The sequence below is a fragment of the Dunckerocampus dactyliophorus genome, chromosome 9, assembly GCF_027744805.1.
Source record: "Dunckerocampus dactyliophorus isolate RoL2022-P2 chromosome 9, RoL_Ddac_1.1, whole genome shotgun sequence".
Classification (NCBI taxonomy): domain Eukaryota; kingdom Metazoa; phylum Chordata; class Actinopteri; order Syngnathiformes; family Syngnathidae; genus Dunckerocampus; species Dunckerocampus dactyliophorus.
In genome coordinates, this window is record NC_072827.1 from 14697589 (window position 1) to 14723152 (window position 25564).

The 25564-nt window shown below is 40.2% G+C and overlaps 1 protein-coding gene across 10 annotated transcripts in view; it reads left to right on the top strand.

Annotated features, from left to right (window-relative positions):
- Positions 1-21433, top strand: part of tns1b (tensin 1b) — a 172390-nt gene extending 150957 nt beyond the window's left edge. For 7 of the 10 annotated variants that reach the window (XM_054786471.1, XM_054786469.1, XM_054786475.1 and 4 more), the window contains 16 exons: positions 638-2107; positions 4794-4871; positions 5976-6169; positions 6241-6379; positions 8304-8399; positions 8931-9111; positions 9833-10878; positions 11825-11911; positions 13350-13478; positions 13562-13654; positions 14207-14284; positions 16421-16489; positions 17037-17205; positions 18171-18239; positions 19221-19250; positions 19335-21433. In XM_054786471.1, coding sequence (XP_054642446.1) covers positions 638-2107; positions 4794-4871; positions 5976-6169; positions 6241-6379; positions 8304-8399; positions 8931-9111; positions 9833-10878; positions 11825-11911; positions 13350-13478; positions 13562-13654; positions 14207-14284; positions 16421-16489; positions 17037-17205; positions 18171-18239; positions 19221-19250; positions 19335-19473 — 4067 coding nt within the window. In that variant the 3' untranslated portion in view covers positions 19474-21433. Of the gene's footprint in view, positions 1-637; positions 2108-4793; positions 4872-5975; positions 6170-6240; positions 6380-8303; positions 8400-8930; positions 9112-9832; positions 10879-11824; positions 11912-13349; positions 13479-13561; positions 13655-14206; positions 14285-16420; positions 16490-16597; positions 16988-17036; positions 17206-18170; positions 18240-19220; positions 19251-19334 lie in introns of those variants that run through there. The other 3 variants (XM_054786473.1, XM_054786474.1, XM_054786479.1) reach the window with 3 other exon arrangements.
- Positions 21434-25564: the final 4131 nt, after the last annotated feature.

Here is a 25564-nt window from a genome sequence, read left to right on the forward strand (position 1 = left end):
AAGAAAATCACGATCCAGCTATTATTATACAGTACCTGCATTGTTCAAATGGCACAAATGTCCTGAGTTGGCTTGATAAAGCACAGGGCAGGCTGCTGTAATGTCATATTTCTTTCCACACTTGAACCCACAAGACTTGCTCATTTCCTGAAGTTGGTAGAATAGGTGGATGTGAGCCAGTGTTTGATTTAGCTGTTTTGGCAATGACCACACATTTCCCTATACCATAGCTACAACCACCCCCATCCCAGCACACTCTCACACACTTTTCCCTCACATTTTTTATTAATGTGAATCAATTATATTCCATCCATTTTCTAGACTGTAGGTCTGGAGTCTGTCCCAGATGGCTGTGGGTGAGAGGCAGGGTACACCCTTGACTGGTTGTCAGTCAGTCACACGGCACACAGAAACAAATGATCATTCACACTCACATTCACGCTTATGGGAAATTTAGAGTCTGGGATATGGGAGGAAGTCGGCACGAGCACGGGCGGAACATACAGCTCCACGCAGAGATGTTATCAGTTACATTGAGCGGCATTATTTTTTAATTACCAAAGTACCATTTTAATGTTTGATGCTTGAATCTGGCTGTATTTAATTCTAATGATTATATGTTGTTTTTGTGCTGCAGAAGTCATCCATACCCAAGGACCTCTGGATGGGAGCCTCTATGCCAAAGTCCGCAAAAAAGAGTTTGTTGATGGGCGCGTGACAGCCAACGGGCTCCCACCCACTGCTATTGAACATTCCCTACCTGCAGTTGACCACGCCTTGTCAGTGAGCAGCGACTCTGGAAACTCAACAGCCTCCATTAAAACGGACCGAACTGATGAAATGGCATTACTCCCTCAGACCACTTTGGTGAACCAAACAAACATTTCCACAGTTGAGGAGATTCCCCAAGTGCTTCACCACAACCAGCAACCCATCAGCCCTCAAGAAAAGCAGGAGCTGGAGCAGCTCCTAGGTGGATTAGAGGGCCCCGTGCATCGTCAGGGCTCTCTCTCCTCCCCAAACTCTGCTGTTGGAGGGATACTTCACTTGGTCCCTGCCGAGGTCCATGTGAATGATCATAGTAATGTTGACCGTGAAACAGACATTTTAGATGATGAAATGCCCACCAGTCAAGAGGGCAACAGTGTGGACAGTTTGGGAACATTCTCCTCCACAGATGGCCGAGCCACACCGGCAGATCTTTACTACCAGTCTGAATCTGTCATCAGTTGCCAGGACCATGTGCCATACCTGGGGAGCAGTGTTCCAGAAAAGCCCCTGGAAACACTGGAACAGCAAATTTGCATATCAGGCAAAAGTGCTACTCGAAGTGATTCAGTCCCACCTTCTCCGATGGGTCATCTGAATCTGTACCGCTCACAGTCATTTGGTATAGAAGCACAATCTATGCCACAAGCTCCCACCCGGACCACTAGTAGCAGGGATGCCGTCCAACGTGGTCTCAATATTTGGCAGAGGTTTGGTGTACCTGAAGAGCCAGTCACAGAAGGACTCATGTTTGGGCCACCATCGTCTGTGACAATGATTCCCATTCACCAGAGTCTTCCACAGTTCCCTCAGCACCACAGTGCCTCACAAGAGGAGATTGAGAAATCAATAGAGACACTTAATCTCCTCATGTTGGACCTGGAACCTATCCGTTCTGTGATGCCAAAGTCCCAAAGTGCTCCTCTGAGAGAAACCAGTGTTGTGACCACACAGCCGTCCGTCTCTCAAAGTCAAACCAGTGCTTCCTATGAGGTGGATGCTGCTGTTCATTCTCATTCGTCCGGTCCAATGTCTGGAAAGACCAGTCATCATTCACCAACTCAGGTGTCACCTGTGAAAGGAAGTATTTCGGAGCCTGCACCTGTCCCTGACTTAAAAACATTTGGAACCATTCTTTCTTCTCAAGCTTCCCCGTCTACAACTACCGAGATCCAGCTCAGGCCAATCAACATCTTCCCACCAGGCTCATTGTCCCAGTCCACTGAGGCCTTTGAGCCTCAGACAAGCCTGAGTGCTGCGTCATCATCACCCGCTTTAAGGGATTGTGAACCTGATGAAGTATTCAATGTCGAAGGGCTGGTGGCTCAAAGAGTTGCTGGTAAGTTGAAATATATTGTGTAGTGAATCACATACTGTACCTTACTTTTACGTAGATGGAACTGAATCAACTCCTAATCATCCACAATCGCTTGACATAAATACAATGACCACAAACACCACCACTGCCGGTGAACTATTTTATAGGAGCTTGGTGCGTGAGACAGTGTCTTGAATGGGTAAAGAAGGTTGAAAATGTCTCTTTATCTAATTTCCTAAATCAGACTCTGCCATTCAGGCTCAAACAGGAAGTGTCCTCTCTGGTCCAGCAGGCTTGACTCAGACATCAGACATCCTGAATGGCAAAACACATCTGCAAGAAGCCAACATTCAGTCCCTCAGGGATTTTTTTTAATGTACTTGGAGACAATAAAAGCTCAGAGTTTTATGTGCAAATTTCAGTAACAGGATTAATTGTGCAATAAGTGAACAGTCAATTATTTTCTTTGTCATTCGACCAACTCAGACTTTTAAGAATTATTTGTATGCGCATCTGGCATCCAGGCATGTATCATCACCATATTATGCAGTTTAATTTAAAGGGACTGTTAGCAACTGTTGCACGACTGCCTACAGAGCACTAACTGTAGCATTGTATCGTGCCCTCTTGCTGCTCCGAGCATGTAAGCCACACCCCACACAACACACACACACACGTACACTAGCCACGTTTATTGTCAGCTGATGACAGTGACCCGGAAAAGTTTAGCTACTAAGATTAGCCATCATTGAATGCATAGCCCATGGGTGTCCAAACTTTTGCCCCCGAGGGCCACATCCTGAAAAATGAAAGAACGGAAGGGTCACTTTGATATTTTGTAAAGCAACATAGAAGTTATATATATAGTTTAAGGCAAAAATATATCTCAGCTTTGTGATATAGGTGAAAAAGGGTAATATTAGTATGAACTTCAGTCTTTGCCCTTTTTTTTCCCCATTGTTGTTGTTTTTTAAAATTTTGTAAATATTTCAAGTTTCTCCTTAAATGATTTCATCAATGTACTTTTTGTAATATTTTGACTTTATTCACACTATATTATAACTTCTTTCCCTAAACAAATTTTCCAAAAATTACAACTTTATTTTGTTATGTTTATTATGTTTGTTTCTTATTCTTATTAACGTTCCAACTTTAAAAAATAATGCATTTTTTCTTTAATATTTAAATTTAAAACAATGTTCTTTAATGTTTCAATGCTACTAAAATTACATTATTTTTCCTGATAATATTACAAGTTTATTCTCTTAAAATGTGCTTTTTTTCTTGTTAGAATGCAACTTTTGTCTTTTAATATTTTGACTTTATTCTCGTAAAATTACAGCTGTTTTTTTTCCATTTCTGCTGCTTGCTTTTAAATCTAATTCTACTATTTGCTTGTAAATTTTCTTTTCATAACTACAACTTTATCCATCCATCTTCCATGCCACTTGTCCTCACTAGGGTCACGGCGGTATGCTGGAGCCTATCCCAGCTGACTTTGGGCGGGAGGCAGGGTACACCCTGGACTGGTCGCCAGCCAATCGCAGGGCACGTACAGACAACCATTCACGCCTATGGGCAATTCAGAGCCTAACATGCGTGTTTTTGGACAGTGGGAGGAAATTGGGAGAAAAGCCGCGCATGGGGAGAACATGCAAACGCCACACAGAGATGCCCAAACGGAGATTCGAATTCAGATCTTCCAGATCTCTTGACTTTGTGGCCAAGATGCTAACGACTAACCACTGTGCAGCCAAATTTTCCACAAATTACAACTTAATTTGTTGTTTTTTTCACATAATAGTATGACTTTAATATTTCAACTTTATGCTCCTAAATATTTTATTTTTCCTCATAATATTACGTTATTCTTGTAAAATCGTAAAACCTTTTCTCATTAGGTTACAACTTTTTTCCTTTTAATATTTGTATAGTACTTAATATTTTTTCTTTATTCTTGTAAAATTACTGCTGATTTTTTTTCAGTTTTTTTAGCTTTCTTGTAAAATTATATTTTTTGAATGTGCTGCAAGCCAATAAAAAAACAGCCACGGACTGCAAAATGGCCCCCGGGCTGCACTTTGAACATGCCTGTTATGGCCTATTATAACAACAGCATAACTACAAACCGTTAATTTTTTTCATTTGCAATTGTGAAAAATAGAGACATTTTTCCTTCCCATCTGTTCTTTAAAGCAACTAATGGCAACTATAAGCTAGCCGGTGGCCTTCCTGTATTTTTTGCTTTTAAAAAATGTAATCTTAAACCAGTTACAAACAGTCCCTTTAACTTGTCGGTGTCTAAGCAAAGAAATAATTTCCAAGGACAACCAACACAAATGTCCAAGGCCTATTCTAATCACGTATGCTACATTATTAGACTATTACAATAATGTTCAAATAATCAGGGTTTATTTCTTTATGAAAACCTCTATTAAAGGTTCTGTTCTGCTGAGGCTACATTGTGAAGAAAGTGAAGTGAAGACAGGTAAATGAATGTTAGTTATCACACGATGCGGTGTAACATCAGCGCTCACCAGGGCCTCAATTATTCATAGAATTATTACCTTTCAGTGCAACACCAAATAATTAAGATTCAGTGCATGTTTCTTATTAATGTCCTGGTTTGACCCTTATCTACTGTCTGCTTCTTTTCTTTTTCATCACATCATCATTTTTCTTGTCCATCATTCATCCCTCTACCCAGAATACTCAGCTCGCGCCCAAAGGGTCACCCCAGTGATCTCTTCTCAGTCTGAGCACAGCCACTCTCACTCACTCCCGGGTTTGTTCTCTCATCCTATTGAACTCACCTGAGGGTTCCTTTGGGTTGTCGTCCGTCATCTACTGTACATTTGCACGTGTTTTGTTGGCATTTAAATGTTTTGTCCCAGCCCGTCTCTCACTTCTATGTACAATACCTTGTCGATTGATTGTTTTAGCTTTTTACTTGTGCTTTTTTCATGTACCTGTATGCATAACACGTGTCTCTGTCAGGCTTGCAATGCGGCACACCTTTCCAACCATTTATTATTTTAGGTATTTTTTTAAATACGTTGCAATAAAAACACATGGATTTCACGCTTCTCAGGACATGAAAAGAATCTCTTTAATTCATCTAGAATGAGAATGTAAGGGAAGGTCATTGTAATGTGATTATGTTTTTATGAAGAGCCAGACTTGGTGCACAGCGCAGTTTTCTTTTACGGATGTAAACATCTGCTGGCAAGGAAACGTTTCACCGTCATTATCAACTTTTGTTTGCTTTCGGTGTTCTCTCATGAGATCATTGCACCTTGCTGAGTCGCGTAACACAGCTCATTCTGCAGTTGTCGTAAGTTTTCAGCTTTAATTGTCCGAAATGTTTCAGCAAATCCTCTATTTTCTCTCCTCTCTGTATTTTTCTCTCACATAGACCCTCATCATGTTTTTACAGATTTCTCGACTGTGACTGTGTGGCCAACATGCTAAGCACTAGACCACCGTGCGGCCCCACTGTATGCGGATAGTCATATATTTTTAAAAAATGTATCTTACTAATGTATCTTTGCTATGATATTCTGTGATGTAGTAACAAAGCTATGGTCATTGATTACTTTTTTCTCAGCAACAATAACTTCAACGATCTTGTGCTATTTTTACTTGGATATCGTATTTACAGGATGTCTTATGCTTTAACATGATATGTATGTGAAATGTCACTAACTGTGTGTTGCCATGTGTGGGACTGTTGAATAACAACGATTGAATGGCCAGTGCAACATCGTAAATACTGCATATACAGCAGGGTTTGCAGTGAGCATTTCGAGGAACTAACAACCGTCAGGGCGTTTATGAGGTCTCAACCTGCATGTCAGAATTTTAGAACTCATTTTGCATATCATCACAGGTGTCCATTCCCGTGCGGCATCTTTGGATGAGCAGATAATCCTTCCCCGTCGTCGAATCACAAGTGACAGCCAATGCTTGAGCAGTGCAGATGATGATCCCTCCCCTGATGTCCCAGTTCGCTCCCCGATCCGTTGCGTTTCTCCAGAGTTTGTCAACGCCATAGCGATGAACCCTGGTGGACGACCAAAGGAGGTAGAAAGTCCATGCTTGGTAGCTTGAAGGTGATGTTTTGATGTTTTTTCATCTCATGTTTGACTCCTCAGAGACACATGCACAGCTACCGGGAAGCGTTTGAGGAGATGGAGGGTGGGCCAACGAGCCCGACCCCCACAGTCGGTGGTGAGGTGCTTCCCCGAACCCCTGCCTTCCCCATCTCGCCGCAAACCCCTTACTTCAACCTGTGTAAGTGTCCCCTCTGGCTGACTAACGGCACTGTGGAGCTCAGGCATAGAAACATCATTAGCAGGGTTTTTATATCAAATGCGAGCAGGTTGTATCCTCCAGTATTTTGGTTTGTCATTGTGAAACCGCATCCATTGATTTTTTCAGCATGCGGTCCTCTGGGGAAAACGTTTGGGCACCCCTGGCGTAGAATATACAGTGGGGGGAAATAATTATTAGGTGCCCAGGTGATTTAGTAAAAATACCCCATTACGAAGTCATGAACAGTCCAGAATTTTTTTTGGTAGGCTCAGGGCCGTCACTCCCTACACGCCGAACATGCGTTGTGCATAGGGCTCCATGGGGGCGCATTCTAGGCAAGTGCGCAAATGATGCGCATCGCGTGGCTAGTAATCTGACACCACAGTCGTTGTCGCAATGATTGACAGCATGCACACGGCTGAATAAGCAAATAAAATGGAATGGGCTGTCAGCCCCTGTTGGTGTAATGGTACAGCTGCTGCTTTTTAACGCAGAGTGTGTGGATTCAATCCCATCTTTTAAAAAATTCAGTTCATTTTACACAAAAAAATAATTTATTGAACAATTTGTTTTCCACATTTGGTATTTGCATTACTCCAAATAATGCAAATAATGCTTAGGGCCCCAATTTGGACAGGAGTGGTGGCTCCACTGCAGTTCTAATTTGGTCTACATGTTTTACTAACCTAATTTCCTTTTTTCTACGTCATAACATGGTTCTATCAATTTCCTGTGTCCCCTTGACACAAAAGCAAAATTTAAAAATAAAAAAATAGAACTATTTAACACACTGAAATACCACAAAAAAATCATCTATGATTACCTATCACCTAGGATCTTACAAGTCAACTTGAAATAACATTTTTATAACAAGATTCTGAATGGATAAAGGAAAGATGAACTACATGCAGTTGTGCCATATATTTGAAAACAAGTTTGCCTCATTCATTTTTTTTTTGGTTTGGTTTTAAGGTCCTGATTGGCCACTAAACTTGATTTTCTTAGCTTAACGCAAAATAGTTAACCTGTGCCGCAAGTTAACTATGAACAGGTTTGCTGTTAACAGCAAACTTGTGAAAGTTGCGTGGTTAGCTCATTTGGTAGTGCATGTGACATCAGATTTCTGTCAATTACCCCTTCAAGTTCATGTATCACATTCCTGAGTGTGCACTTAGACTGGTGCATTCACGGCTCACAGTTAGAGGGCGCAAAGAATTGATTTGGATTCTTTGGTAAGTGGGCAATGCATGCCTCTCTTCCAGAGTTCCACTGTCTCACGTCAGTCACGTAACTGTTACCCCACACCCCCTTCCCTGGAATTTTACCCTTTGTATGTAGCATAGCTCAGTCATGCTTTGGCATGATGACACCACCAGAGCAGCACTTGTAGCATAACACAATAGCTGAAGGAATAACACACGCATCAACGCATCGACACACACAGTTTTGTGTTTGAAAACTCAGTGTCGGAAGTGAGTATACAGTATGTCCTCTGAGTTGTTGCTGCTCTGTGTGCTGTTGTCATTTGTGTTTGAGTTCTTGTTGCTGTCTCGCTGTACACCAACCAGCACCGTACCAAACCCCTCGGTGGATGCCACATCCAGGTGTTCCTTTTGATGATTTGACACAAGCATGTTTTGCTCCTCCTGCAGAGCATGAGGCATGAACACAACCATCTGTGAACGCCGTCCCGATTCAGTCATTGTGTCATGTCTTGACAGCCCTGTACCTGTTATGACGATAACATTGTTTTTAAAAAAGCATTTATATTCACTGAGATTAGTCTGTGCTGTTAGACTGTGCTGCTACAGCAGAGAACAGGTATTGGCTGTCAAGGTGGTCCTTTTAAATGATGTGTCTGGTGGTTTCACTTATTTCAGTTCATTTTTTGGAATTATTTTAGGTCGGTCACCTCCAGGTCTTGCTAAGACTCCACTTTCGGCCCTGGGATTAAAACCCCACAACCCAGCTGAACTTCACCTCAATCAAACTGGCTCAGGTTGGTGGGCACGACCCTGAAAATAATGTCACATGTTAACCAACACCTGTTTTTGCTGTCAAACAGAATGAAATGAAGATTTGAATATAGCACATGCAATAGATATAAATGTAATTGGTATTTATTTATTTTAATTCATTTGATTGTAATGTATTCATTTATATATGTATTTATTTGTATTAACTTTAATTTTTGTATTTATTTATTTTCATCCATCCATGTTTATGCTGCTTATCCTCGCTAAGGTTACGCAGATATGCTGGAGCCTATCCCAGTTGAGTTCGAGCGAGAGGCGGGGTACACCCTGGACTTTTTTTTACATTTATTTTATTTTATTTTTTGTATTTTATTTGTATTTATTATACTTAAAATACATTCATTATTTTTATTAATTATTTTAATTAATTATTTTAATTATTTTAATTGGTCAAATAGGATCCCCCCCAACTTTACACACATTCAGACCCTCAAATCCTTTGTGTGCGTCTGTAAGCGTCATCCTGTTCATGAAATCCTTTTTTTGACTTTCAGAACCCAGAAGTTACGTAGAGTCCGTCGCAAGGTCAGCTGTAGTAGGCGGGGAGCAGCCCTCGACACCCCCAAGCCTGAGTCCACAAGGGGAGATTACAGGGAAACAGAAAAGTCCAGGTTCCGTCTCCCATGCCCTGAACTCACCGCTGTCCAGTAGTAGACCCATCCAGAACTCACAGGGGTGAGTACTGACCAGGCTGCTTCTCCGCAGCCGAAGGCTACTTGATAATGATCAGTGCAGTACAGTATATCCCCGCTATTCGGGGGTGTTACATTCCGCCACCATTTGCTAATAGTAAATAAACATGAGTAATTGAGACGCCCATGAAAATGTCTATTTTTGACACGAACAAAGCCTGGATTATGCTGCTGCATCAAGGCGCTACCATACCAAACCCTGTTGCTAGCTTGACAATGATATTCTCCTCCAATTTTGGCTCAACATTTGCAATAAAAGTGATTTATAAGATTAGATTCAGCTCCAGAACCCTCCTTGTCTTTCTTCAATCGCTTTTGTTTGCTTTCAATGAAGGAAGCTAACGAGCTAAAAGCGTTGAAACACAATCCAGGTTTAAGCCCTAAATATGACTCACACACTTTATAAACACATTTCACATTATACAATGTAATAGTACTCACTACTAATGAATGATAATGAAAGATGATCGCAGCTAGCAGTGGACATTTTGTGCTTTATTATCACATATTTATAAATGATTACCAAATTAGGGTGAATGAGACGATTAAATGAATTTTTAATTTTTTTTTGTAACCAAAAATCAGTAAATTTTCAAATTTGCGAATGCTGAATCGTGACTATGCGGGGATCTACGGTATGCTTAACTATTAAACACTTAGCTAATTCTATGTGGAAATGTGTATATTTTTCAATTTTCTTCCAGGGATGTGGCCTTGGCAGACACCAGCTTTAGCACTCCATCCCAGCCCACTACTGATTCAAGTTTCCACACTGAGGCAGAAGTGAGCGCATACCCCACACCAACGCCCTGTTACCAGCCACCAACTTCTACCAAGTCTTCACATCTGGATTCCATTCCTCCAACATCGTCCTTCCTCGGGATTACTAATCCTGTTCTGTCTAATTTTTATCCTAACACCCAACCGAGGAGCCATGTGGCCGCAGATTCCAGTCTATCCACTTGGGTAGAGCCCTCTAAGACCATAGTCAGCCAGGGAGGTCCCCAAATGCAGCAACGGATAGATATCCTGAGCTCTACTGACAATACTGTGTTCCAGAACAACTCAAGTGCTTATCAGGAAGGGTCTATAGGGGGTCAGCAAACAGCACCAGTAAATGGCCGTTTTGAAACTGGTGTCCTGAGGTTTAATGGCAGTCCGATCCTTGGACGTCATCAGTCTCAGGGAAGTCAGATCAACCAAGTACTCAACAGACAGGACTCTATGGGGCAAGAGTCTCAACGAAGCCCAGTCCTAAGCAGACATCCGTCCCTGGGACAACCCATGCCGAGCAGTCCTGTGCTAAGCAGGCATCCATCTATTTCCCAATCCCATGGAAGTCCAGTGTTGGGGCGTCACCCTTCAATGTCACAGATGTCTCAAAGGAGTCCAAGTTTAGACCGACACCCCATACACAGTGGCTATACCACGCCCGATGAGAGGCATGGCAACCTGTCCAGACAGAGCAGTTCCTCTGGATACCAGGGACCGCCCACACCGTCTTACCCTATTTCACCTGCAGCCTACCAAGAGGGGGCGATGACGGGGATCAGTTTAGGGTTCCGACAGGGAAGTACAACCCCTGTTTTTCAGCCCCAGCTTCCGGAAAAGAGGCGCATGTCAAGCGGGGACAGACCAAATGGATCAGTGTCGTACAGCTCATTGAATGGAAAAATGTCAACAATGAGTGGCGGAAGTACTCCCAACTATTTTCACACCCTCTCTGACTTCTCAAGGTTTAACATGCCTGGTAAGGACCTAGCATAATCTCTGCTGTAAAATGAGAATACAGTGGAACCTCGGTTAGCGTACATCCCGGGTAGCGTGTTTTTCTGTTAATGTAAAAAATGTATGGCAAACTGTTGCCTCGATTTGCATACATGTTCCGGTTAACGTAGAATATGGCGCGTCTTGTCGTGTTATTAACATGCTGCATGAGTGCAGCCGTGTTCTTAATGCATTTTTTACCACATTCATAAGCAGGCTGTTAGCTTGCTAATAATACATGGAAGCAGAAACTGGTTTCAGCTCGGTCGCCCGTCTATGATGTCATCAGCAGTTGACTGTAGTTCTTTACTAACTAACACAGTCACGCCACAAGTCTCAAAAATGTTAACTCAAAACACATTTTTGTAGTTTTACAATTCGAGTTTTACTTGCAGGAAACAATTCTAAAATGAAAGGGATTAATGAACATTTAAGGTTGCTTTTACCTTCACTGAAAATGTAATTGTTGACAAAGACGGCAATGTGGCAGCGACATTAACGCAGACACCGCCTTCCTGTATTGTCGTTAATTATTTCTTCACTTCAGTAGTGTTTCTCACCATCTTTATCAAAATGCTGGCACTTGCAACTTTCTTTGGCTCCATTTTGGGTTGTTTCGCAGCTGTGATCAAAAGAAAAGCAGAGGATTGATGCTGCCGCATCGTGTCTTTGTCAACAATCACATCTTCAATGAAGGCAAAAGTAACCGTAAATGTTAATTTATCCCTTTCATTTATCATAGGTACGTAATACATGTTATACATCATATACATCATATACATATCATCACCCTGTTCTGTAAGATAAGGTTTAAATACATGAGCACTTGTGCTTTTTGCAAAAAAAAGCACATTGCATTCATAGCATCATGATTTGTCATACACTAGACCATATTTTTGTGGCGCTAAATGATTTCTGCTTTCTTGCAGATGGCGGCGCCGAGAGCAGGCTGAATGTTAAGTTTGTCCAAGATACATCAAAGGTCTGGTACAAGCCAGACATATCCAGAGAGCAAGGTAAGTGACGACAGAACGAGTACATATTGTTCCAAGTAATTAATAAGAATTGAATTCAAACAAGTTGAAATAGATAATCGTTTGATGAAGGTTTCTGATCTTGGTTGCATTGTACACTCTGTACACTACAATCACATTTTAGAGCAATAGCACAGTAACAGTCGCAGGATAAATAACAGGATAAAATACAAGAAAAAAAACTTTTATACTGTGGCCGATAGGGGCAAATGCACAACAACGTCCAAATACTTGAAAACCGAAGCAAAACTTCAGGGTAAATACTCAACCAAAACATAGATACAAAACTTTTCAGCTGTTTTGTCTTGATATTTTTTGTGGCTTCAGAGGCTAATTTGTCATGTGCTCATTAACCACATTGGATTGTATTGTGTTAAACATATGTTGTGCTGCATTGACATCACACATGCTCATGCTGACATGGGTTGTATTCAGTGCCAAGTGCCCCCAGAGGGAGCAGCCACGCCACATGGACTGAATTAGGGAACATCTGCATCATGCAGAATTGCTCATCTTAGCATCCTTCCTCAAGCTGTGGCTCCTATTGCTGTGCGAGTGAACTGAACAGCCAAGTCATGATCAAAGCTTTGCACATAAACAAACATTGGCGTGCATGATGCAGCGCATGTAAAAAGAGAATATTATTCTAAATTAGCTTGTTTTGACATAGACGCAGTTCATCTTTTTACTACCTCATTCTGTGTTTTTCTTTCTTTTGTTCATTTTAGCTAGAAATGCATATGATACATTGGGCATGCACTTCAAGTTGACTCATTTTCAGTGCAACTTAATATGTTGAGCAAGCATAATGCTGTACCCTGCACTAAATACAGTCAAAAATGTGCTAAATGTCAATTCAAATAAATCTTTTGTTGTAGCTTTGACTGCTGCCAAAACTAAACTTGATAGATTTTTGAGAAAGTTTCATGGAAATCCCAAAGAGTCATTGAAAGTCTGTCAGTCAAGGAAGTTTAACACGGTGGTACCTCGGTTTTCATTATTCATTTGTCTCAAAAGGTCCAACAAAAATTTCAACTAGGCAATTTATGCCATTGGGAATAATTTAATCCAATGAATCAATTCCAGACACTCAAAAATATGAACAAAAATACATTTTATAGAGAATAATTAGTTTTACATGCAGAAAACAGTGTGAAACAATTGTAACATACAAATGCATGGAACTTATTGTTGATGCGGACTTCCTGTACATCCTGGCGAGATGAAACTCAGAAGTGTTGCTCACATTCTTTACCAATTTGCTTGAAACGCGTAGGGTGCTTTGTTTGGTCACTCAATTTCGTGGAAGGATGCAATAAAGGGGAAATGGACGAGTTAGTTATGTACAACACCATATATACCAGCAGCGTGTTTGGTGCAATACTTCCCACGTTGACTAAAGCCATTTACTCTTTTCCAGCAATCAGCATGCTTCGAGAAAAGGAACCTGGTGCCTTTGTTATCCGGGACAGCCACTCATTCAAGGGGGCTTACGGCTTGGCTATGAAAGTTGCCTCACCCCCACCCTCAGTGCATCAAAGCAAGAAAGGTAAGGCGACATGAGGAATTCTTTCAGTGACATAGCAGTTATTATTGTTTACCTTGAAATGTACGTCTTTTTGTGTCTCACAGGTGATACCACCAATGAGCTGGTAAGGCATTTCCTGATTGAGAGCAGCCCAAAGGGCGTCAAACTGAAGGGTTGTCCCAATGAGCCATACTTTGGTGAGTGGGAACTTGTTACCCTATTATCTTTTCGCATGTTGCTCCTCTGTGTACTTGTCTGTGTCTGCCCTGTCAAATGTGTGCCTTTTTCCAAGTCCTGTAGTCCTACCAATTATTGCAGCATTGGCTGCTGCCATCCAAGTCATGTTGTGCCTTCTAATTACACTGCACAGCTGTACTGACGCATGTGTGAGTATCTGTGTGCTTACGTGGAGGAGCAGAGTGATACTGAGTAAGTTACGGAATGTGTACAACTTGAGCAAGTTGTGCATTTTCTGTAACTTTTTGTTTCTTTCCTCAATTGTTGTGGACAATAAATAACATATCATAGCTAAATACCAACAGCGGATAAATACATAGATGACTTCCAATCACAAATACATGTGCCGTTCCAACTCCGAGGTCAATACCATGAAAATCTACATAAGCTGATAATAACACCACTGACAGTGAACAGTCACAACAAAAACATCTTGAAGCTCTAAAATGTGAACTTGTTTGGAATGAAATCTAGGACATGTTGAAGATAAATGAATTGTGTTTGTGTTTTAGGCTGTCTGTCTGCTTTGGTGTACCAACATGCCATCACACCACTGGCCCTGCCCTGCAAACTACTCATTCCTGCAGCAGGTTTGCATATTCTCTTGTGCATTTAAGGCTCACTCAGGTTTCTGCTTTGCTTGCATCTCATTTTTATTCTCATGTTTTTTTCAAACGTTCTCCATTATATTTTCGGGAGAGCAAGCATCATGTAAATTGAACCAATTTACTTTCAAAGCTGAACGGATTCATTGTTTAGTTTGGAGATACAGTCCAACACTTCCGTCGCTACAGTGTCGTATGAAAACGGGAGAATCAAAATACAGTCAAACCTCGGTTTTCGTACACCCCAGTTTTCATATGATTCGGTTTTTGCCAAACTTTTTCCTCGGTTTTTAGTACAGTATCACACCTAACAAACTAGTCCGTTTGCCCTACACTGTATCGTTCTGCGAAATCCCAAACAAAGCATTGCTGTCTCTCTGTTCTTGCATTTTTTATGGCGTGCAACTGCAAAATAACCCACCACGGGGTCAAAGAATGTTGCGAGCCTCAACACTTTGGATAATGAAGGTGAGAAACACGATGGAGTTTGATCTTGCCAGGAATCCACATCGAGGATAATTTCCATTTATTCGTCATTTATTTTAAAAAAAATTGAAGTTGTTGCACGTAAAACTGTAATTATTCTCAATAAAATGTATTTTTTGTTAGTACTTTTGGGTGGGATTAATTGGATTATTTCCTATGGGGAAAAAAATTGCCTCGGTTTCCATACTTTTCATTTTTTATTAAACCTTTTGGAACAAATTGATAATGACAACTGTGAAAATATGCACAAATAGAGGGCAACGATCTCACAAAATTGCCGCAGGTTAAAAAAATTCTTGATTTCGCCCATTCTCCTTATGTCTCTGATCAAAGTCACAAGTGAATGTGCAAGCAGTGGTTAGTTTCTGTTTCAGTTTCAACTACCTCAACAGCCACTTATGTCGACATCAGTCAGCCAGTCCAAAAGACGCTGAGTTAAGCGGGTTGCAGTGTTTCACAAGTTGTTTGCTTAGTGATGTTTGTGAGCATGTTGGTTTTAAACTCTTGAACAAGACAGAAATATATATTTGTTTTTTTAAAGATCTCACGTGATAATTTGAAAGCGTCATCGTGCTACAGCTACACTAGCGGGCCGGCGTCTTGATCCTGTTGTCGCTCTTTAGAGGGGGCTGAGCATGTGACTTGCAATTATCTGCCGAAACACTAGGGGTAGTGTTTTCCTGAGAAAGCTATTTAGTAGTACTTTGTAGTAGTTTAGTAGTTTTAGTAGTACTGAACAACGGTGACGGAAGCGACATCCATGTTATCGCTATTCAGTGTGGATCATCGGTCACTTTTATTGCACATATTGCTCCGAAACTAGGGATGGGGCCGATCCCATCCAGTATCGGTATCTGGTTCCGATAGCGGTGTAATTCCAGATCCGATCCATGAGTCATGTCTGCTCTTAGTGTTGTCAGCAAGCATAGCTTGAGGAATATCAGCAAATGCAGCCAAAAGAGTACCAGCAAACTGCTGTCACCACACATGCATTGCAGCCGTCCTAAAAGCAACAATAACAATAATATAGCGACTCGGAAGTTGTTAAGAGTTCTGTGTTGTCTGACTGTCTGCGAAGCTGTGAATGCGTCAGGCTGAGTGCTACTTGCGTGTGCGGAGACAGTTACATTGGCCAGTATTCTTCTAGCTACATTTGCTGATATTCTTTTGGCGTTGTTGCGACTAACAGTAACCTCCTTTTGTTCAATGAAGCAAGCAATAAATGTTGAAGCAAACGGACCTCTGGTTTCACAATAGCGTCGGCGAATATCCAACTTTAGGTGTCGGGATCGGATCGGAAGAGAAAAACAATGTGGACCGGTGCACCCCCCCACAGTATTATCACATGACTGCACAAATTTGCTGAGACGCTCCACAATTTGCTCCATTGTTGACTTTTTGGCGGAAACCGGAAATGATGTACTAACGCAAAGCCGATCAAAGACGTGATGTTTTTCTTTTTTCTTTATGTTGGAATAGCTCGGCCTCACGTCGCTTACGCCGGCGGCGTGACGCTGTAACATCATGAAGCCTTGTGGCATTTAGACAATAGACACAACACAGGAAGCGACTACAGTCACGAGAGGAGCAGAGAAAGTCCAATGCATAACCTGACACCTTTGTTTTGTTATGTAGATCTACTGGAGAAGGAGCCAGAAGTTGTAAAAACAAATCCGCTGGCTGACCGACTGAAACAAGGAGCAGGTACATCACAGACACTCACTTTTACAAGCAGTTCTCCACTTCTAGTTCAAACGCAGCCAATTGTTCATTCTGAATCATTCTGACAAGATGACGTCCTTGTCATCCCAGTGCAGAGGGCCCCTGCTGAGTCCCATGGTAAACCCTGTGCACTTTTAGTGTCCCTCCATCTGGAATGTGCATCCTATGTGTCTGCAATTTGTCTGCATTTGTTCACATGTGTGGAAGTCATATCAAATATCTCCCGGTTCTGTTGAAATAACTTTCTTTAAACAGGTCTTTCAGTGCTGTCTCTTAACATTAGTCCCTCCAGCCTTACAACGTAGGCCTACCAGTCTTTTGTGGAATGATTTGAATGGATTTGTTTCTTCTGACGCCCATTTAGCATGCAGTCCAATGAGAAGAAAACTAAACAACTGCATGAGCCGATTACGTGTCTTACTTTAACAGTTCCCAAACATACTGTCGGTAGCATTTCTTAAAATGGAAAACCAAATGCCAGTGACATTTTTTTGTACTTATCTGTGTGGAACATCTCATTTCTTCCCAGCATGCAACGTACTCTACATAAACTCGGTGGACATGGAGTCTCTGACGGGCCCTCAGGCCATTGCGAAGGCCTTATCCGAGACACTGGCTGCTGCTTCTCTACCTACTGCCACCATTGTGCACTTCAAGGTGTCTTCACAAGGCATCACACTGACTGACAACCAGAGGAAGTAAGTGTGGCTGCCAATCCAAGAGTCCAAAAAGCACCCAAAGTTGAAGAATCCTTGGCGACGGTCCATCCGTCTTGCTTCTATAATGCTGGGAATTCACCCCTCTAATTGATAAGCCTTATCATACTGTCCCACTCCGTGCCTGATAATACTGTCGTTGGTACAGATGCGGCTGTGCCCATTGCACCCCAACCCCTCTATCCTGTTTTCTCCCTCTATCCACCCTCTGTCCCTCTACTCTGTCTCTATTGCAACCCAACCGGTCGAGGCAGATGGCCACCCCACAGAGCCTGGACTCTTCCCTAGACAGAGTTTTTCCTTGCCTCCGTCCTCAAGTGCTTGCTCATGTGGTGTTTAGTTGGTTTTCTTTGATGTATGTGGAGTGTTACTAGACTTTCCCCATGTTTAAGGTGCCTTGAAACAACCTCTGTTGTGAATTGGCGCTGTATTATAAAATATTTTTTTGAAATAACCTAAACAAATATTTATTATATAATGACACATAAAAAATATATAGAATAAAAACTATATATTTCAATTAAAAAATAAAAATGAAATCAATTCTCCAAGTGACGTGGGTGTAGGAGATGCTAACACGTTACAAAGTAGGTGTGAACTGCCACTCACAGCAGCTACGCTCACCACAGGCCCACCCCATGCGGTTGCGCAACTAAGGCACATTGAAATGCATTTTCACTTGCATTGGATCTCATTAGGTTGTGCAGGTAAACAGTGTCACTTGTATTATGTACGGTATATCTGCCCAGAACCGACATTAAAAATGAAAACCTACATTAAAAATCAAAGAAAATGAAGAAATGAGTGTTGCAGCCGTCCACGATCAACTAAATACATACATTGGCAAATATCTTTAACAATAACACTGACATTACATTGACATGTATTATATTCTAGATGGCATATTGTTAATATGTGACTAACTGATGCACCGTTCTTTTGTTTAGGATTTTCTTCCGACGCCACTACCCCTGCAACACTGTCACATTCTGTGATATTGACCCTCAGGACAGAAAGTACGTATTTTTCATTGTATTTGAATGATTCTGTTAATATTAACAAATGCATTCAATTGCTTGCTCATGATAGATGGAACTTTCCTCTCGTGTTAGCATGTCATTTTCAGCCTTTGGACGCAGAATACAGTAATATAGTAACCCCTCGTTTATCGTGATTAACTGGTTCTAGACCCGACCGTGTTAAGTGAATTTCCGCAACGTTGGTTTCTTTAAGGGAATATTTTTGTCGTCAGAGCATAGACGACCTGTTTACGACCTTCTAAATACGGTGTTTAACGTTATTAGAGCTCTCCAGACATGAAGTAACACCCCTATAGTCACCTTTATGCTCCTATTACCCAATATGGTAGACATAATAACAGAAAATAAGACATTTAAAACACAAATAAGACTTGTGCTCGCGTGTGTTGCTGTAAATGTGTGGTGTTAGCAGAGTAAGTGGCAGACAGGAAGTGACTTCGGGGGTTTAGAGTATAATAAAATGAGGAGACGAGCAGGCAAAGAGACCATCGGGTTGGGAGATGAGTTGGTAGTGAGTGAACTGTTGACTGAGTCCAACGTCCAAAAGCCTTGATGCAATAAACAGTATTTACGGTAACATAAACCTAAACCTAAACCTAAAAATGAGTCAGTGTCGACCCTAACACAAGAGGAAGGTGAACTGGTGATTTTTAATACAGTGGAACCTCAGTTTTCGTCAGTGATCTACTCCAAAAGGTTTGAAACGTTCGAAAACCGAAGCAACGTGTCCCCAACACGGATGCTTTGTCTGAGGACTCCATTCCATGGAATGATACGTCCAAATGGATTAGTTTGTTTGGCCGCACGATAACCGAGACAGTATACTGTACGAAAACCGAGACAAATTTTCTGCAATAATTTTCTGCGAAAACCGAACCCGAGGTTCCACTCTAATTACAACAAAAGCTGCCGCGCAATGGAGTTGTGAAATGACATGTTTGATTGAAATCTTTGCAGATGGAACAAGTCAGAGGGAGGCACAGCCAAGTAAGTGTTCAACTGTACAAATCGAGACGTTTTAAACACACGCGGTGTTGCAGCAGAGGTCAATCTCCAACGCTGTCTTTCCAGGCTGTTTGGTTTTGTGGCTCGTAAACAGGGAAGCACAACTGACAACGTGAGCCACCTCTTCGCCGAGATGGAGCCCGACCAGCCTGCCAGCGCCATCGTCAGTTTCGTCTGCAAGATGATCACGTCGCAAAAACGATGAGCGCTTTCAAGAAACCCTGGCACTTTTTTCAAATGCCTTTGGTTGCTTTCGCTCCTTTGAACCACACTCCCTTTCTCTCCGGACACTTTAGTTTCACCCTCTTCTGAGGGCTTCTGTGCGTGTCAGCGGATATTTGTGTCTGTGTGCATGTGTGTGTGTGTGTGTGTGTGTGTGTGTGTGCATCTTGCATTGTACTTTTCTTTTTGGACGGACCTCCTGAGTGGAACCGAGGAAGTGCCGAATGTGATATGGCTCTGTGACGTTGGGAAGGGACGCGCTTTAGAGCTCCCTGGCAGGGTAACGTTTGAACAGCAGAAGTCGTGTGAGTGCTTTGTTCATTTTGTTGCGGTGTATTCTGTGTACTGTCGAGAAGAAGTCAAGTCGTGTCAGCGATAGCGGATTGTAAGTCTTAGCAGGCTTTTGACTGTTCAACCAAAGATTTTTTAAAAAGTAGTCGGGGCTTGTCAGATGAATATGATATGGCTGCTTTGTTCAAATGACTGAATGATTTCATTCTACTGATACTGTAGGTCAATGACGCACCGCCGCTATCTTGCAAAAATATCTTACAAGGGTCGTTTTTTTTTCACGTGTATGTAAATACTTTGACTTGTTTTATGGGTTGGTCTGTTGAAGAAGACGTTTGGCGTCCGACTTTTCGTTTTTAGGGCCGAGCTTTTTTAATAATAAAAAAAAAAAGAAAAAAATAGCGAAAACTGAACATTTTGCGAGGCTCTCGCAAATATGCAAAACACGTAATCAACAAAGGATTACTCAAATATGATGTTTTCTCCTCCAAATCTGCACAATAGTCACATTATTTTTGTCATACAGTACATAAGGGTCAGATGTGCTTTATAGAAACGCATCATGCCATTCTTTTGTTCTGTTTTTTTCATTTTAAATGTGCCAGAACTATATACATTCACCCCCTACACAAAGGTAAGCTATATATATTTTATATATATAATACATATACAGATAAATATATGATAATATGATTGAGGATATTTATTTTTGCTTTGTCGCTCTATGCTATCTTGTCCACATGTATACGTGCAACAAGATGACTCAAGCATGGAGAACAGAATGCTTTTTATATCGCCTGAAGTCAAGTACTTTGACATATATAGCGTGTAAAAGTGAGTGTACGTGTATCACAGTTTACAGATGTCTTGTTTTCTGCAGCAAATCATCCTGTTGGGGAAGTATGGAAGTTGAAGTCCAAATTGGCTTGTTTTTTTTGTTTTTTTTAAGAAATAGCAACGCAGTTATCGATTGCCAAAGTCAAGCACTTAACTGTCAAAATAGTAGCAATGTGTATTTTTTCAATGAAAGGATACTGCCATTTGACGTCCTCGTGCAAGATCAAATCCAGTCTGGTCAGTGACTGCCCTCTTGTGGCAGAGCACAATCATTACAAAAGAACTAAATTGAATACAGTGTTTTAACTGTAACGATGGCACGTCCAGTCCCAGAGTTTATGTTTTTATTTTTTATTTTTTTTTGTTAAATTCGTGTATTGTGTCATATAAAGGGCAGAAAGATTTGCTGTTAAATCCATGTTAGTTTTAATAAGGCCTGCACTGAATCAAATTAGCTATTGGAGTAATGAAAATAAAGATTCCGCACTTAAAAGGCATTTTGTATATGACCGTTTTCCAGTATTTATTATGAGCAGACGCCCGCATGCAAGATATCTGTAGGCGTTGATCCCCATTATGTGTTTCCGTGGGACAAAGGTAACTTTTCTGTCTCAGTTTTGTGTCTTGACAAAATGCATGTGGAGAAAAGAGGACTTCAAAAAGAATGTAAGCTGTTCCTTTGCTTCGATGGAGTCCCCATCAGTCCATGTTGGACTGCAGAAAATGTGTCACTGAGTTACTATCCCTGTATAGAGAGTGGTTGCTACAATGTATGGCTTTTACTATTGCTGAAAAAATAAAATGTTCCAATCAAGTATCCAATCGAGTATTGTTATGTTTCGTTAAAAAAAAAAAAAAATCATAATAATGAAAGAAAATATTAGAAGGGGGGGAAACACATTTTGATGATAAAGTACAGCACGGGGATGGGCAAACTATGGCCTTCCATCCATCCGTCCATTTTCTATGCCGCTTCTCCTCATTAGGGTTGTGGGGGTATGCTGGAGCCTATCCCAGCTGACTTTGGGCCTTCCAAACATTTCTTATTTTTTAAAAACATCTTCTGTGTAATGGTAATGGTTTCATTTATTTTGAACATGCATACGAGTTACATTGGAATGCATCACATAGTACAATTGTCCAAAAAGAAGTAGGAAGAAGCAAAATCCTACCTCCCATCCGTTCCACATCAATTACAATACATTTCTACACTTCCTGTGTTTTAAATGTACTCTTTGCCAATTTTAAATACACAGGAAAATTATAAGGCAGTCTAAGAATGTGGTGAAATAGGAGTCAAGGTTTGTAGTCACTGTAACTAAATGATGTAACAGTCATAACAAATATACTATAAAAACAATCTGCCATTGGCTGGCGACCAGTCCAGGGTGTACCCCGCCTTTCACCCAAAGTCCGCTAGGATAGGCTCCAGCATACCGCCGCAACCGTAGTGAGTACAAGTGGATTGGAAAATGGATGGATGCAATAATAATAACTGATGAAAGTGTTGTTAAACTGCTGTCTTTGAAACGTTTGGTCTAACTCAGCATGGGACTGAACTACAAACTGACGGCATAGACATTGACAGCTGAAACAAAAATAAACTTCTTGAGGTCATAATAGATAATAATATGAACTGGAAATCTCACATTAAGAAATATACAATATAAAGCGGCAAGAAATACCTTAATACTGAATAAAGCAAAATTTGTTCTACACCAAAAATCACTCCATACTCTCTACTGCTCTCTGGTATTAGCACATCGAATTTATTGTATGGAGATGTGAGGTAATAACTATACAAGTACGCTTCACTCACTAACTGTGCTACAGAAAAGGTCAGTTAGGATAATCCATAATTCTGCTTACAGAGAACATACTATATATATATATATATATATATATATATATATTCCTAAAATCACAATTATTAAAACTTGCTGATCTGGTAAACGTTCAAACAGTTCAAATTATGCATAAAGTAAACAATAACCTGTCTTACACTGACTACTAAGTACGTTGTCTGTACTCACTCACCATCTAACCGTGCCTCTGTCAACTATTTCATCAGCTATTATCAATTTATTACCATGATAAAGTCGGTTGTACGTCGAACAAATGTATTGCTGATGTGAAACAGATGAGGGTTAGGATTAAATAAGCTTTGCGTCTTCCTACTCCTTTTTGGACATTATGTTTTTTGTTATGTCTTTTTAAAAAATGTCTTTTTTTCTTTAATATTTCAACTTTATATTACTAAAATAACATTTATTTTTTCTCATAGTATGACATTATTCTCGTACTATTGTGACTTTTTTCACAATGTATTAAATTTTTTTCTCTTGATATTTTGACTTCATTCTCAAAAAAATTCCTTCCGTTTTTTGCTATTGTTTTATTTTTTGTTTTTTGTTAAATTATATTTTTAGAATGTGCTGCGGGCCAATAAAAAAACTGTCACACTTCGGGCACCCCAGTATACACTAATCCCTTGCCATTTCACGACTTCACTCTATCACGGATTCCCAAACCTATATTAATTCATAAGTAATGCTGTTTTGTGGTTGAAAACAGCCTACCTATTATAAAGTTAAAATATCCGTTAAAATTATTAGCCTAAATTAAACATTTTTAAGCATAAAAATGGATAAATGAATTACAATACAAAGATAAGGCATTCAGAAGACACATTCAAAAACAGTGAGATAATATGTAGTATTCTACACCGGTCACTAGGAGGCAGTAATGTTACTGTAATATTCAGTGTGACACACAAGCACCAGACTTGATCCCCGAAACAACAGGCTTTTATTGCTGGTTTGAATTATCACACAACAGGCCCAATAATCCCTAATAAAAACACAGGCTACTGTTACAGTAACTCATGCCAAGCTAAAACTTAATTCTGAACCCCTGACCTCACTTCCTGTACCCCCCTCAACTCAGCTTCCCTAGCGCCGGAACACATTTGCAGCAACACACACAAGTACAAGTCTTATTTATGTCTTTAAATGGTTTATTTACACTCGCTATGTTTATTCTGAGTGCATTGGTGACTATAGGGGTGTTATTTCATGTCTAGAGGGCTCTAATAATGCTATAGAACGTATTAGAAGGTAATAGACAGGTTTTCTCTGCTCTCACTATGAAAATATCCTATTCATTAATAAGGAATTCTACTTTATGGAAATTCATTCAACGAGGGATTACTCTGCATGCATGTGCTATTTTTAGGTTTTATTTTTCATGTAACTTTTATCATGCAGTTTTTGTTCGCCAGTGCCAACAAGTCAAAGACAACAAGTGAAGACCCTCTTTGGTTGCCTGGCCAATCACTCATAGAAAAAACCTGCTAAAAATGTAACTTTAGGGATAAATTGTGTCAGGATACTTTTCTCTATATAGTTGTAACCGGTGGAACCACAAGGTGTCGCACTTGGACTTCTTTACAAGAAGGAAACTGGCCATTCGGCAGGTGCCAGTTTCTATGTCTAGCCAGGTGCTTTGGGTCCGTGTGTGCCATTGGTTGCTTGATTGTGACCAAATCACAGGTAAATGTTTTATTGTATTGATTGTTTGGCATATTTTAATGTATATTGTCTTGTATGAGAGGATCGGTTGTTTTAATCATTATTAGTGATTGTTAAAAGGGTGCATTTTTATGATAGGACACCATGCTCTGATAATGAAGGCTGTTGATGAAGTTCCATTGACTTTGCATGGGGACATTTATCAACAATAGGCGTGCAGCATGTTATTAGTTTTACACTGATGCAATTAAAAGTTGATTATTTCAAGTGTTTTGTAATTTTGTGTTTTTTTGTGTGTTTGTTTTCACAGTTTTATATGGCGGCTACCTGCTGTCCTTTTTTTTTAAATTAGAGTTTTGTTTTTGATTTAGTCTATCCTGCCTTTGGCCGGTCACTTCCCCTTAACCAGTAATCCAAATACCAGTATACCAAATACCCGGTCCTGTTTGAAGTGCATTCATCTGTGGTGTTGTATTGCTTCGCAGCGTACTTTTGATTTGTCGTGAACAGAGTGCAGTGTCCTTCTGCAGGTTCGTCTGCATTATCCAAAGGTGTTTTCAATTTGGGTTAAATCAGGGTTGTCCAAAATGTTTCCACGCTGGGCCACATACTGAAAAATGAAAGCATGCGAGGGCCATTTAGGAGTGCTAAGAAGCTATATACTGTAAATTTCAAGAAAAAAACCTCCAAAACCTTTGTGATAATATGTATATAATTATATTCATGTGAACTTTGGTCTTTTTCTCACATTTTTATTTTTTTCCCCAAATATTTAAATATTCTTCTTAAATAATCTTGGTAAATTTTATTCTTATAATATTATGTCTTTATTCCATAATGTTTTGACTTTTTTCTATTAATATTGTAACTGTTTTCCCAAACAAATTTAGTTTCCCATGCTATCCCATGCTAACTACTACAAACTACGACTAAAAATGACATTATTTTTCCCCCTAATATTACCAGTTTATTCTTGTAAAATTTCTACTTTTTTCTCTTTAGAATAGGACTTTTTTCTCTTAATATTTTGACTTTATTCTAAAAAAATTACAGCTGTTTTTTGTTTTTTTTTTATTTGGATTTTCCAACTATCTCCACTTTGTTCTTGTCAATTTTCTTCTCATGACTTTTATTCCCATAATATTTTGATGTTAAATGTTAATTTATCCCTTACGTTCATCGTTCATATGTATTTATTCTTTTCTGCATGTAAAACTATAATTGCAAAACTATAAAAACATGTTTTGTGTTAACATTTGTGGCTTTCTGGAACGGATTAATTGGATTTGCATTACTCCTTATGGGAAAAAATGATGAAGTTAGAGTACGTTTTGGTTAGAGTTGGGCCTTCTGGAACAGATTAACGACGCTAACCAAGGTTCCACTGTATTTGAAAATAGTAAAATGTTGTCCCTT